This window comes from Nicotiana tabacum, chromosome 17 (assembly GCF_000715075.1).
Source record: "Nicotiana tabacum cultivar K326 chromosome 17, ASM71507v2, whole genome shotgun sequence".
In the NCBI taxonomy this organism is placed as follows: Eukaryota; Viridiplantae; Streptophyta; class Magnoliopsida; order Solanales; family Solanaceae; genus Nicotiana; species Nicotiana tabacum.
Genome location: NC_134096.1, coordinates 133,291,533 through 133,305,326, shown reverse-complemented (window position 1 = coordinate 133,305,326; position 13,794 = coordinate 133,291,533). Strand labels below are relative to the sequence as shown.

Sequence of the window (13,794 nt, the reverse complement as noted above, 5' to 3'; positions counted from 1 at the left end):
GATATTATTTATTCCCCTTCTTTTAACCAAACAATGTATAAAGTTATCTTAGTTTTAATACATGGATAATTCCTCTCTAACCGGCTACCAAACGACCCCTAAAAGTTAAAATGCATTGCATCATTTAAATAAAATTAGTTGTTTACAAAAATGCCCTCCATATTGTTTGACTTTAAGGATAATTTTATCTTTAACCATGCTAATGCATGCATTAATAGCCTTGATATTACTAATACCATGATTTGCTATGCATTAGCTATACATAGGATAATACCAAATAGAGTGTATAACTAATGTCTGTATTAGTTATACATAATTTGAAAAAATGTATCAAACAAGGTATTACTAATACACAAAACTAATGCATGCATTATTTTCTCTAATACACTCTACCAAACGACCTCGACAATAAGTTACGTATTCACTTTCTTCCAAAATAAAACACATTGGAGGGAGGGGAGAAGGAAATGATATGCTAACTATGATTATGATGAATTAACCAAAATTATGATGAGTTAACTTAGCCACCTTTAGAAATTAGGGTAAAGCTAACTAAAATTATTCCTATTTATCTTTCAAAGATCAGTAGACAACCCAATTTCTTCTAAATTTTCACTAAAATTACCCGAAGTTTCGACCACAATAATACAGTTCATTGATAATGTTAAGTAAAATTCATATTAATGTTACAACAGTGCCAAGATTGACAAAGTACTTGTGAAGATATACATAACAGATAAGGAAAGCACTTCCACTGATAATAAGATAGTGGAACAATTGCAGACAACTTAAGAGGGGAAGAATAATAAACTTAATATGTTATTGTTCCCCAGTCTTCAGAAACTTGCATTCTATTTAGTGTTTAGTTGAAGAATTAGCATTCACATTGCGGCGTCAAGGAAAGCATCAGAGACATCAAGTTCCACGTTCAGATTTCTGGCTGAAGGCAATCCTGCAACCACTTCATCTTCGATTTCACATTCGTTTGTTCCTCTTCTGATCTTAAAGTAACCATCCTGCCATGAACACAAATATACATTTCAGAAGAAGGATGTACGCTCTGCTCAATTAGCACGTCTTCAAGAAGTAGCATTCACCCCCTCCCCCCAAAACCCAAACCAAACCCAAGAATGCGCATATATAAAGTACAAGAGACATATACTGAACATTATGAGTCAAGTGTGTGAACTCTGATTTTGATAGGGAAAAGCTACGGTTTTAAAACATTTTAGTAATTTTCCCCGAGGAAGAATCGACTTTTTTTCGTTCAAGTAAGCTATGGAAAGGAAAAGGATTAGTTCTAGACATACATCACCCCAGCCTCTGTTCCACTGATTGGCAAGAAGCTGCAAAGCCGAAAAAAGATGATCAAATTTAAAAAAGGACGAAATGGTTTTGAAGATATAATGGCACAATTCGAAGATATCAACAAACCCAATAGTCCTCTCCATCCTCGGAGGTTCCCCATCCGATGAGTTTAACAGCATGGCCTCCCATTATATCACCAGTTACATGCTTGTAAACTCCAGACTTGTAGTGAGCGAAATCCTGTGCTCAAAAATAAGCTTGTCATTCAGTATAGGAAGGGCATATGTATCAAAGTAGGAGATAATAACAGATAGAATAAAGAAAATAATTCAAGTCAACAAATCCTAATTTCACCAGAAAAGATCACCATGCCGAGGCAAATGAAAGAACATAAGCAGCCTACTACTGAAGCATGTACCACACTTGACAAACAGTACATGTGTGCACAAATATCCCAGACTAGGATATTAGTACATTCAAACAATGAACCTTAGATATTACTCGTAGTACATTTTAACATACTATTGAACTTCCAACTGGTACTTCTTCATTGTGATAGACATAATTATTCTGGAAGACTAAACGACTACAGATCACAAATTGGCATAATAATTCCACAAACATGGTTGATGGTAATACTAGGATTTAGAAAGGTAGACTTGGTGACCAAAACTTATTTTGATCTCTGTATAAAAGTTAATCGACAATAATTTGACAGTTAACCAAAGAAAGAGAGTAATTTCAATTATATTTTGTTATTTCATTCATTTCAGCCAGGCAGTATATAATGTCTTCATGTACGCTTTCTAAAGAATTCTCAAAAATACATTTAGAATACAGTACTAATAATATTTAACTAAAGTTTCTCAATGTATATTAGAGTTAGCCAGGAAGAAGCCTACGCAAGCTAACAACATCATAGGGTAGATACTGAATTGCGTTGTGATTCGTGTTTGGGATCGAGGCTCAGTTGTCATTGCTCTTTTAAAGGTACACGCAACATCCAACTTTATATCTAATATCATATAGTACGAATTGTATCTCAAAATTCAGTATCATAACTTTACTCTCCTTCCTCAATCATTCTTACCTCGTAAACAGTAAAAGAGACCTCAACTGGTCCATTCTTGTACACTTCTGTCATGATACTGTGTGGATCGGAGCTGATCATGTATGCATTGACGCCAAAATGCTTGGACCTACTCCAGAGTAAATTCTGTTTAACGCACTTCCTGTGACACTTTGGGGTGGGATATGCAGGTTCACATCCAGGGTGGGAACATCCCTCGTTATCAAAGTAAGGGTCACACTGCCAGAATAAATTTTATTAGTCAGTTGAGAATAAGGATCCACAATATCATTTTGAGTGGTGTATAAGGATCCAAAGTATCTGAAAGCTGTAATCTTTCTGAAGTCCAATAAGTCAAGAACAAAACCATATACCTCATCTGTGACCACACCCTTGCGGACAAAGTACTTCCAAGCTTGTAACGGATATCCACCATCACAACCATCCCCACATAAAAAGCCACAGCATGCTAAGAGATCATTTGCTGACAGAGAGATATTCTGCCTCACGTCAAATTTGAATCATCAGTGACAATAACTAGAATAAACCTTGCAAGTATTCACATTAAGAAATGAATTTACCAAGCCATAATGAATACAGAAACGATCGGACAATGATTCAACAGCACCAAAAGCCCAACAAGAACCACAGTGTCCCTGAAATACAAACGATCAGATTATTAGAGTACCTGGAAGAGAAATTTGCAAATTTAGGGAGAAATACATAGGAGTGATACTAGAACCAAGATAATTCACCTGATCTGCGCCGCAAAATAGTACCGGTGCATGACATCAAAAGATGGAAAGCATTAGCACCCCACTATAGGACAATAGCACTAAATCAAGCACAAAAATAATAAACTAACCAAGAATTCTCCCAATAGTGCTACAGTTAGGCCAAGCCACTCGTGCGTCAAACTCTTGTGGCAACTCCAAAAGTTTTGGATGAGTTAAAATAGGAATGCCCTTTAAATCACCCTTTCTTGTGGGCTTAACTCCAAGAAGGCGCTTAAACTGGGAAACCTGTGAATGAAAGGTAACATATTCATGAAAAGAGCGGTGAAGGATGTATCATTGCACAAAAGAAAGTGCAACGCAGTTTGTCCAAACAAAATATACAGCTTTATGGAAATCTCACCGTGAAATTTGAGAATCGAGGGTTCAGTGCAGCTTTCCATCCAGCTTTTTCATTTTCATTAACCTGTTTAATGATTGCGTCCTGTATGCCCATTCAAAAAAAGTCTCTCGCCTTTTAGTAAGAACAGAGTACAATGTGACAGTATTATCTTCTCTATCATGAAGGTCTTACCTGAAGGATTGCGGATTCCGCTTTAGCTTGGGATATTGGTTGTTCTGCAACAACCTGCTTGCCATTCAAAAAAAAATGATTACTGTTACCTACGCATATTTTATTTTGGATTTGAAGATAAACCTACATCTATGTTCCCTCTTTCTACCATTCAATAGTATTGTTCCTTTGTCAAGCGCTCAATTAACTTATACAGTGTGCAGAAAAAGAGAGGATCGGATTGAACATTTCAGCTATGGAACATTTTTGCTTCTTACTTGGGACGTAGGCAGGATAAGGGCAGTTGAATCAAATTAGAGATTTCTGCTAAAGAACTCATTTTTCCTTCTATAATAATATGCATAAGCTTGGTGAGTAGATTACCATCTATTGGAGCTTCATCCATATACACATTAAATGCGGGATTTTATTAGGTTTGTTGTAGTTCTTGTAGTATTACACCATCCACACCACCACCACCCCCAAAAAAAACCTCCGCACTGTCAACCCAACATATTTCCACTACATATAGGTTCCAGGCAACATCTGCAAAAACGAAACTATTACCCTCCCCCCAAAGAAAAAAACAAACTCAAGCAGAACTCCTCCTCATGTATTGCAGGCAACATAAACTGAAGCTTCAAGAAACATTTAAAAGATTTCCCTTTTTGGAGTACATTAGTTAATCAACTAATTTATCATCATGATTACCAAGATTAAGCTAACCCAAAAGCTAAAAAAATGGAAGAAAGCAAAACAAGTCAAGAAAAACACAATAGATGGGGCTTTGATCTGCTACAATCACTCAATCCATCTATTCATCTAAAGCTATATAAACCACACCAACCAGCCAAAAACACAAATTATGAAGAATCAAGGATCGAACCTGCAAAACAACGATAGAGGCACCAATCAAAAGCAAGAGAGCGGCTAAGGACATGTGATTCATCGCCATATTTGGCTTTTCTCTGGAGTTCTCCAATTGTGGTGTGAAGATGCAGGAACTCCCAGAAATATATAGATACAGGAAAAGATAGATCAATTATTGGCCCATCTCTTTTGACGTATAATAAAAGTTTATAACTTTATCAACTAGAGAGATGATTATTATTGATCCACTTTAGGATATTTTGAATTAAAGAATTGGATCAATATTGGCCCTCCCCAAGTTCTGCCAAACTTAGGTGTACATGTTTAGAACCACGTGTGGTTTTGTTATTGGATATTTGGATGTAAGAGAGTACAATAATTTTGTAATTTCAAGATAGATTAACGATTGAGATCTCTTATCATGTGTTTGGCCGAATTAGAAAAGAGATTCCTTCAAGTTGGAGTCCGTTTTTTATATTATTCCTTTGAAATGAAACTACCCACTTGCTGTTCAATATTTATTGAAAGAATGGGTGATATTTTGTTTTTTTATAAAATAAAATATATGATATAGAAAAGGTAATGTAGAGGGTCTCGTTTAATTTTTAAAAAATTATTTAAATTTTTTGAATATTTAACTAGGTTAAAAGATATGAATATCCAATTAGTTGAGATTACTTATGAGTTTATTTATTTGCATTTAATGAAAATATGAATCTTAATCATTCAAATTTTTGTCATTGATTATGTTTGTTTCTTAAATCTTAATCATTAAGTGCATTTATTTTTTCTATTAACAATTACTTAATGATACTAAATAAATATTCAGATGTATAATATGGTTTTAATATTATTAAAATGTTATCTACTCAAGAATTTCGTCGAACAAGGTATTTGACAACTACTCTATCCACTTTGATCGCTATCTACCATCATTCACTACTTACAACCATCATCTTTAATCACCGCCACGACCATAACCACCACTGTCATTAGCCATTATTTACAATATAACACTAATCACAACTATCAACCACCACTAGTCACCATGACAATCATCACCATCAGCCACCATCATATATAACTAGCCACTACTATTAGTCGTCGCCTCTATTATCTAGCATCATCATCAACCACAATTAACAGTCGCCATCACCAACAACCATCATCAACCATCACCATTAAGTACTATTATCAGCCACCATCATAACGAGCTACTAACCACAAATTCACCGAATGTCATCCAACTTATCATTTATTTCATAAAAGTCACTTATCTATTTTTCATCACTTAAAAGTCACTCAACTTTACCTTTGTAACTTAAAAGTCATTCTAGTTCAAAATCTATAAAATATCCAATAAAAAATATGACATGGCATTACATTTAATTAACAAATCTAACAATAATGCCACATAAGCTTAAATAGACCATATCTAAGTTAGACTCATTTCTTCCTCAGCCCGATTTCGGTTGGTTTTTTGAATATTAGTTTTAATTTATTTTATATGAAAAACCGACCGATTTCGGTCGATTTCTTAAAAAATAAATTTCGCGGGATTCTAAAATAGTTTCCCACATTTTTGTGCAAAAAAAAAAAAACGACCAAAGTCGGCCGGTTTCGTAAAAAAAATTAAAAATTAAAATATTTTGGAAAACCGACCGACTTCGTTCGGTTTTTCGCGGTCGGTTTTGGCCGAATTTTTAGTAGTGAACTTCTACTATGCAATTTCATTGTGGGTATTTCTTACCAATATTTTAACTTTAATGGAATAGTAATTTATGAAAATAGATTCTTATTAGCTTGTTGTTCTTGTCTGTTAGTGGTACATTTATATGTTATGTGAGATTGAAGTCGGTCAGTTTTTCAAAATATTTTATTTTTTAATTTTTTTTTACGAAACCGACCGACTTCGGTTGTTTTTTTTTTTTGCGCAAAAATGCAGGAAACTATTTTAGAATCTCGCGATATTTTTTAAGAAACCGACCGAAATCGGGCGGTTTTTCATATAAAATAAATTAAAACTAATATTCAAAAAACCGACTGAAATCGGGCTGAGCAAGAAATGAGTCTAACTTAGATATGGTCTATTTAAGCTTATGTGGCATTATTGTTAGATTTGTTAATTAAATGTAATGCCATGTCATATTTTTTATTGGATATTTTATAGATTTTGAACTAGAATGACTTTTAAGTTACATAGGTAAAGTTGAGTGACTTTTAAGTGATGAAAAATAGATAAGTGACTTTTATGAAATAAATAATAAGTTGGATGATCATGAGTGAAATTAACCCGCCATCAATTACCACCACCGTTAACCATTACCACAACCAACTACTATGGAAATTTATTTTTTTAATATTTGTTTTGATGTAATATTAAATTAATTCGTATTTTATTGAATTTAATATTTATTATTTTTCAATAATGGAAAATTTATACATTCTCATGTTGAGAAAACAAACTATCTTAATTATTTAATATTCGAATTTTATTGCAACATATTAATATTTAGATGCGTATCCAGACTAGGTCATTTTAAATTCAATGAAATAAGTGGGGCCCAAGAGTCTTTGAATTGGTAAGAGATTTTGTATGTTTATAGAAAATATCGAGGATTTCCAGTTTTAGATGCTTAAATTATATAATATTGGACTAAGATGGAACTAAATCAGAGTGGCATAAAGGTGAAGATTCATATAATTGACCACAGCTAGTCAGCTAGGCTCAAATTAAGACGTAGTAATTTTTGCTGGTTGTCAGATTATGAAAACATGCATCTTTCAAAACTCCTAAACTAGAAAAGCACAAAAAATTGATAAGGTGAGGAATATTTCGCAGTTTGTACACATAAAATATGTTTTTGTCTCTTTTTTAAAATTTTATAAAATTCTTATAGATAGAAAATTTTCATGTCTGTATTCGACTTACCTTTTGATTGTTTTACCTTTTCAAATATAACCAAAGGTTGTATTATAAGGAGTAAGTAGTAATCTAGTCAACAGAATATAAGCGGTGCATACCTCTTAACTAGCAAATTGAAAAAGAAAATCCAGAAGTCTTGACAAACAAGAGAATTACCATTTTAATTTATGTTTTTCTCTAAATTTGGGACAAAGTTGTTAAAGAAAATTGTGTAAATTGTGGGGACAACTTGAATGCATTGCGGGCATGCCCACTGATTAAGCTCGGAGGACTTAATTATTACTCCTAACAAATAAAATTATTCTTAAGTCATAAAACTGAAAACTGAAATTAACAATATAACTGAAAGGCGACTATTGGAACAAGTGTTGATTATGAATTATACAGATAATTAAATCGACGAGATAAATATGCTAGTGCATTAGGGTTGAAGAAGTAGCCTTTTACATTGAGGCATCAAGGAAAGCATCAGATACATCATCAAGTTCCACATTCAGATTTTTTGCAGAAGGCAATCCAGCCACCACATTATGTTCAATGCCACACTCATTTGTTCCTCTTCTGATCTTGAAGTAACCATCCTGTCATATTGGAGATATACATTCATTTAGAGAAGAAGCTACTTTAACTTCTGTGCATTAAAATAGTATACAATTTATTTGCATCATTAGGTTAAATGACATACGACGGCATGTAACTCTCTATAGTAATCCTAAATGAGTAACTTCAAAAAATGCAGTAAATAACTTGCCTTAACTGGTTAAAATATAAAAGGGGCAGTCTGGTGCACAAGGCATCCCGCGTTCACGCAGGGTCCTGGGAAGGGCCGTAGCCCCAAGGGGTATGATGTAGACAGCCTACCCAAATGCAAGCATTAGTGGCTGCTTCCACGGCTCGAACCCGTGACCAATAGGTCACACAGAGATAACTTTACCAGTTGAAATATAGTGCAAAAATTGTTTACGTTGTTAGTTTATATAAGTTGAAATCCATTTATTGATGTGCCAGTTAGTGCATCAACAACAAGAAGCTAGCATGCCTATGTCTAAGGACTTTTTGCTCATATATGAAAACATAGGGATGAATTTAAGGACATACATCACCCCAGCCTCTGTTCCAAGAATTTGCGATAAGCTGCAGATGATATATAAGGTGATTAGATTTTGACAAAAAGATATGCTTTTAAATAGAAAACAGGACACCAGAACTTGAACACATCTACATACCCAATAGTCCTCTCCCTGTTCACTAGTTCCCCATCCGATAAGCTTAACAGCATGGCCTCCCATACTTTGACCTGTTACGTGCTTGTAAACTCCTGACTTGTAGTGAGCAAAATCCTGTGATTGACAAAAAAAAAATAAAAAAAATTGACTCATTGGTTAGAGGAAAGCATTGCTGAGAAAAAGAGATGATAACAGTTATGATCAAAGACAACAAACAAAATCTAAACAAATCTACTTGCACCGAGAAAGAGATGATGCAGTTTTACGACAACAGGTAACTTCTGATATTGTCTTGTGGTTAGCATTAAATATCTCATTTACAGATATTAGTTTGCAAGTAAATCTCGGGCAAACATAAATTGGGAAGGTACATCGGTAGTTAAAGTTTCTCAATTATCATAACAGTTACACTATAGGTCACCTAAAAATAATTACATGTATCTCATTTTGGGATAGGTAGGCAACCACATATAAGGTTACCAGCTCAGATAATGTCATGTACGGAAAGCTGTATCAAATAGTTTTAGGATCAGAACTTAACATTCTTCCTTATCGTCATTACCTCGTACACTGTAAACGAGACCTCAACTGGTCCATTTTTGTAAATTTCTGTCATGATACTGTAGGGATCACGGTGGATTCTGTATGCATTGACACCATAATGCTTTGATTTCCCCCATAGTAGGTTCTCCTTCACACACTTCCTCTGGCACTTTGGGGTGGGATATCCTGGTTCACAACCCGGGTGCGAACATCCCTCATTATCAAAGTAAGGGTCACACTGCAAGAATAAAAACAACTTTATTAGTGATTGATCATAAAGATCCACGGTAACTAATGGTTTTACTGAAAGCTGTAATCTCTTTTGAGGTGAAAATAAGACAACATTTACCTCTTCTGTGACCACACCCCTACGGATAAAGTATCGCCATGCTGATATAGGATATCCACCATCACAACCGGATCCACATAAAAAGCCACAGCATGCTAGCAGATCATTTACAGACAGAGAGATATTCTGCATTACACATTAAAAGTTAACATTAGTGACATTAACTATAGTGAAAACTTCACAAGCATTTTGTGCTAATATAAGATAGTTTCCACGTGCTTGGCCCATGAGAAAGAATCAGGGCTCGCACATGAGAGAGTATGCTGAAGATATATAAATAAGTAAATAAAAATGCGTCATCTAAAGCTTTTAAATGAGGTGGTCACACAGTTCAACAGAATTTACCAAGTTGTGATGGATACAGAAACGATCAGACAACGATTCAACAGCACCAAAAGCCCAACAAGAACCGCAATGTCCCTGATCTGTGATGCAAATTTGTCCCAGTGATTGATGTGCAAAGACGGAAAGCATTAGGATCACTATCATAGAATTATAATTCAATAGTAGTAAGCAAGAACAAGAAGAAACTGACCCAGAATTCTTCCGATAGTGCTACATTGAGGCCAAGCTTTTCGTGCATCAAACTCTTTTGGTAGCTCCGAAAGTTTAGGATGAGTTAGAAGTGGAATTCCCTCCAAATCACCTTCTCGTGCGGGCTTAACTCCAAGAAGGCGCTTAAATTGTGAAACCTGTGAATACCAAAGATGGACATAATTATAAATGCATGTTTTCAGTGTATAGCAACAAAATAAGCAACTGTTGTTGATGGTTAGAGAAAGCGCTAAGATATATGATGATCTGACCGTGAAATTCGAGAATTGAGGGTTGAATGCAGCTTTCCATCCAGCTTTGGCATTTTCATTAACCTCTTTGATGATAGATTCCTACACGATCATCCAAAAAGCGCTCTTAAGTTTTAAATTTGAAGCAACAAGGGCACTAACATCTTCTTTAATCATGAACAGAAGAATATACCTTAAGGATTGCAGACTCAACTTTAGCTTCAGATATTGGCTTCTCTGCAACAACCTGCTTTCCATAAGAACACATCAATTCTATTCATCAATAGACAAGCTAAAAGCTTTTAGGAAACAGAGTTGAAACTCCAGGAACAAAAGTATGACACAGTGGGTCACAAACGCAGAACTAAAGGTTTCACTTTAATCAAGATGAAACACTTCCACAATTTTTATTTTCAACATTATAATACTATTAACCTGGAAAATTAATTAAAAATTTGTAGCAAATGCATCATATGTCTAAAGCACTATAACGTAGAGGAAGAATCATAGAGCAAAGCAGAAACTGTAACTAGTCCATTGTTTTTCGTCCATTTTCTGCCCTTTCTGTATTTCTTTGTGAAGCAATACTTCCTCTCATGTTATATATAGAAACATGTAAGTTAACTAACACATAAGTAATTTGCATCAAACCATATATTTAACTGCAGGAACATGTCTATACTTCTCTTTTCTCATTCTCACTAGGTAATGAGAAAATTATTAAAATTTACTTCTACTCATGATTTCAAGTCAACGCTTAACTAAAGCATAGGATGTCCTAAATACCCAATAATCTTTGATCTTTCTGAAGAAATACGAAAAGGGTAATCCATATAAATTGTAAAATCATCAAAAGCTATTAAACCAATACGCTAAATCCACCTAAACAAAATCATCAATTCAATAGGCAAGGACTACCCATAATTAGAAATACTCCTACTGTAGAAAGGTTCAAAGAATGAAGAAGCAAACCTGCAATACAAGGATAAAGAAAGCACCCAAAAGCAAAGGAGTTGCTAAAGACTTCAGAGTCAAGGCCATCTTTGCTTCTTTTTTTAGCTTTCCAGTTGTGGTGTGGAAATGGAGGAAACTCAAAGGTATATATAGATAGATGAAAAAAGAAAAAGGAGATGATAACAATCAATTATTGGCCCATTCTCTTGACATATAAAAATGATGGCTTTATCAAACGGAAGATGATGGCTACTGGTGGTTTTATAAGATATTTTGAATAGTTTTGTATTGAAGAATTTAATCAAGTTAGTCCGTTTAACCTTTCCCAAAAGTCTGTTTCAAGTTGGAACGTTAGGTATTCTAGTTGGACTATTTTACAAGCAATATTGCATTCTCCTTTTTTGTTTTTTTGTTTGGTTAACAGAAAATTTTAAGTCTCATGCAAGTCATGTGAGATTGCTTGGGAAACACATCATAGGGTGACAATTTGAGCCCAAATCCGTCCAAAGTTGGGTAATCAATGATCCGCCAACCCGTTCAAGGTTGGGGTGGTCATTGATTCGTCTATTTGTTGAACTCATCTAAAGTTAAACTGATTTTTGTCCAAATTGATCAATGAGTAACTTTGCTAAAATATCGTTAAAATAATTTTTTTGTTTGATATATTATATATGACCATACAAAAGAAAAATATCTTATTTGATTATTAAACAATATATAAGAAAATAATACATATTAATTAAAGCTTGGTAAGAATTGAGTGGTTTGGATTATGATCTAAATTTTAGCCCAACTTGACCTAATCAACTTGCTTTATGATCCGCTCGTTTATTGACTCAGTCCATTTTGACCCGCCCAAAATCAACTCAACCCGTCCATTGACATACGTAAGTGAGAGTACACGGACCTTTATATGTTCACCATAGTCGATATTGCCCTTAATAGATGTTAATGTCTCTAAGCTTCCGTTAATCATTCGATTAAAATGCATATTTATCTTAATTGTGCCAAATATGCTCAATAATTAATAGAGGAACTAAAACTAGAATAATATAATAACTCAAGGGTTAAAAAGACCTAGTTTTGCAAAAACGAAATGGATATTATAGTAAAAATTAGCATATCACTCTAAATTGACTTAGAAACCAAAGCCACCCGATCTTTAATTTGATGGCATGCCCCGATCTTTTCTTTGTAAAACTATTAATTTATCTTCTATTTAGTGGTTTAGTAAACTCTTAGAAAAATGTAACAAAGCTGAATAAACAATTTGAAAAGATAATGTAAAAAGAAAGTGAAATGGAATGTAAAAATAAATTACATTAAGCCAAAACATATTATTTTTGGTACATTAACCCAAAGTATATTTGAACATTGGACTGAATATTGTCCATTCCAATTTTAAAGTCAATATCGTGAAAATTCTGAGGAGTAACATCAAGTTTTGCTTTTGTAATTTTTAGATGTGACACACCGAAGAGGTTGTATTATAACATTATAGAATTTGATTAAGTCACGTTTCTTCGTTTCCAAGGGCAGTGATATACAAAAATTCAACAATTTTCTTTATGATTTTATTTTCTGTTTCCCTTGGTGTGTAGTGGAAACGTGAGTCAGGTGTACATACCTTGGCGAATCAAAAAGCAACGCGTGTTACCTTTTTTTATCTCTTTTCCACTGTAATCTACTTTTTCCCTGTCCCCCTTTTTAACACTTTGCTAATGCTGCTGATTTTATAAAGACTTAAACTCTTTCTGGGAAACCGTACTTACACAGGTAATCCAAAGGGCCCATTTTTGAATTGCACAGCTAATTAAACCCATGAGATGAAGATGTAATTTAATGAAGTTTTGGTCCCCAGTCTCGTATATTTTGCTAGTATATACTATATAGTGTCTAGTTGAAGAAGTTGCATTTACAGTGAGGCATCAATTTAGCATCAGAGACATCATTCAAGTTCCATATTTAGATTTTTGGCTGAGGAATAGTTTAATAACATCATTGCTTTATTTAAAGGACGGAAAGCAAAAGGTAAAATTTGAAATAATTGGATTGTTGATTTTATTTTAGTTTCCTTTTTTAATTTTAGTGCATTACCAGTTAGTATTACTTAATTGTACTAAAGTTATTTCAATTTGAATGCAAACATAACATGTAACCTTGACCGACTGATCTTATATAGTTTTTAATGAATTAAGTGATTACAGATTTGAGCAAAAAGAGAAAATTTTAGTGAGTTTGTGAAACTAAAGACAAACTACTGGGAGTTGCCTTAAAAAGGAATGATGGGAAATTGGAATATACTAGAGTACAATTTTATTATGATTGTTATTAAAAAAAATGCACAAATATTACGCACACTCAATAATTACTTATTTGAAACAGTCATCTTGAGATTCAAGGCAATAATTTCATATACTTGTCCCCACTTAATGCACACTAATATATGTGAAATCTTATGCAAAATATACATGTGC

General features: G+C 33.9%; 2 protein-coding genes across 2 annotated transcripts; both read right to left on the bottom strand.

Moving 5' to 3' along the window:
* Positions 1–631: 631 nt before the first annotated feature.
* On the bottom strand, positions 632–4,851 carry LOC107783298 (cathepsin B-like protease 3). The gene is made up of 11 exons (XM_016604271.2): positions 4,551–4,851; positions 3,686–3,739; positions 3,515–3,595; positions 3,243–3,399; positions 3,133–3,137; positions 2,959–3,033; positions 2,752–2,877; positions 2,399–2,617; positions 1,435–1,548; positions 1,311–1,346; positions 632–1,016 (listed from the first exon to the last, which is right to left on the bottom strand). The coding sequence occupies exons 1-11, from the start codon at positions 4,617–4,619 to the stop codon at positions 882–884; spliced, it is 1,071 nt and encodes a 356-aa protein (XP_016459757.2). The 5' UTR covers positions 4,620–4,851; the 3' UTR covers positions 632–881.
* Positions 4,852–7,772: 2,921 nt separating this feature from the next.
* LOC107783297 (cathepsin B-like protease 2) lies at positions 7,773–11,551 on the bottom strand. The gene is made up of 10 exons (XM_016604270.2): positions 11,336–11,551; positions 10,557–10,610; positions 10,385–10,465; positions 10,114–10,270; positions 9,924–10,003; positions 9,579–9,704; positions 9,249–9,467; positions 8,687–8,800; positions 8,559–8,594; positions 7,773–8,041 (listed from the first exon to the last, which is right to left on the bottom strand). The coding sequence occupies exons 1-10, from the start codon at positions 11,402–11,404 to the stop codon at positions 7,904–7,906; spliced, it is 1,074 nt and encodes a 357-aa protein (XP_016459756.1). The 5' UTR covers positions 11,405–11,551; the 3' UTR covers positions 7,773–7,903.
* Positions 11,552–13,794: the final 2,243 nt, after the last annotated feature.

Bases quoted from the DNA above. Each gene is read 5' to 3' on its own strand.
- LOC107783298 (XM_016604271.2), bottom strand. From the start codon at position 4,619: ATGGCGATGAATCACATGTCCTTAGCCGCTCTCTTGCTTTTGATTGGT. The intron at 2,878-2,958 runs GTAAATTCATTT...GACGTGAGGCAG, and splicing joins TCTGTATTCATTATGGCTTG to AATATCTCTCTGTCAGCAAA. The intron at 1,017-1,310 runs GTATGTCTAGAA...TGTTCATGGCAG, and splicing joins GGAACAGAGGCTGGGGTGAT to GATGGTTACTTTAAGATCAG.
- LOC107783297 (XM_016604270.2), bottom strand. From the start codon at position 11,404: ATGGCCTTGACTCTGAAGTCTTTAGCAACTCCTTTGCTTTTGGGTGCT. The intron at 8,595-8,686 runs GTATGTAGATGT...TATCATCTGCAG, and splicing joins AACAGGGAGAGGACTATTGG to CTTATCGCAAATTCTTGGAA. The intron at 8,042-8,558 runs GTATGTCCTTAA...CCAATATGACAG, and splicing joins GGAACAGAGGCTGGGGTGAT to GATGGTTACTTCAAGATCAG.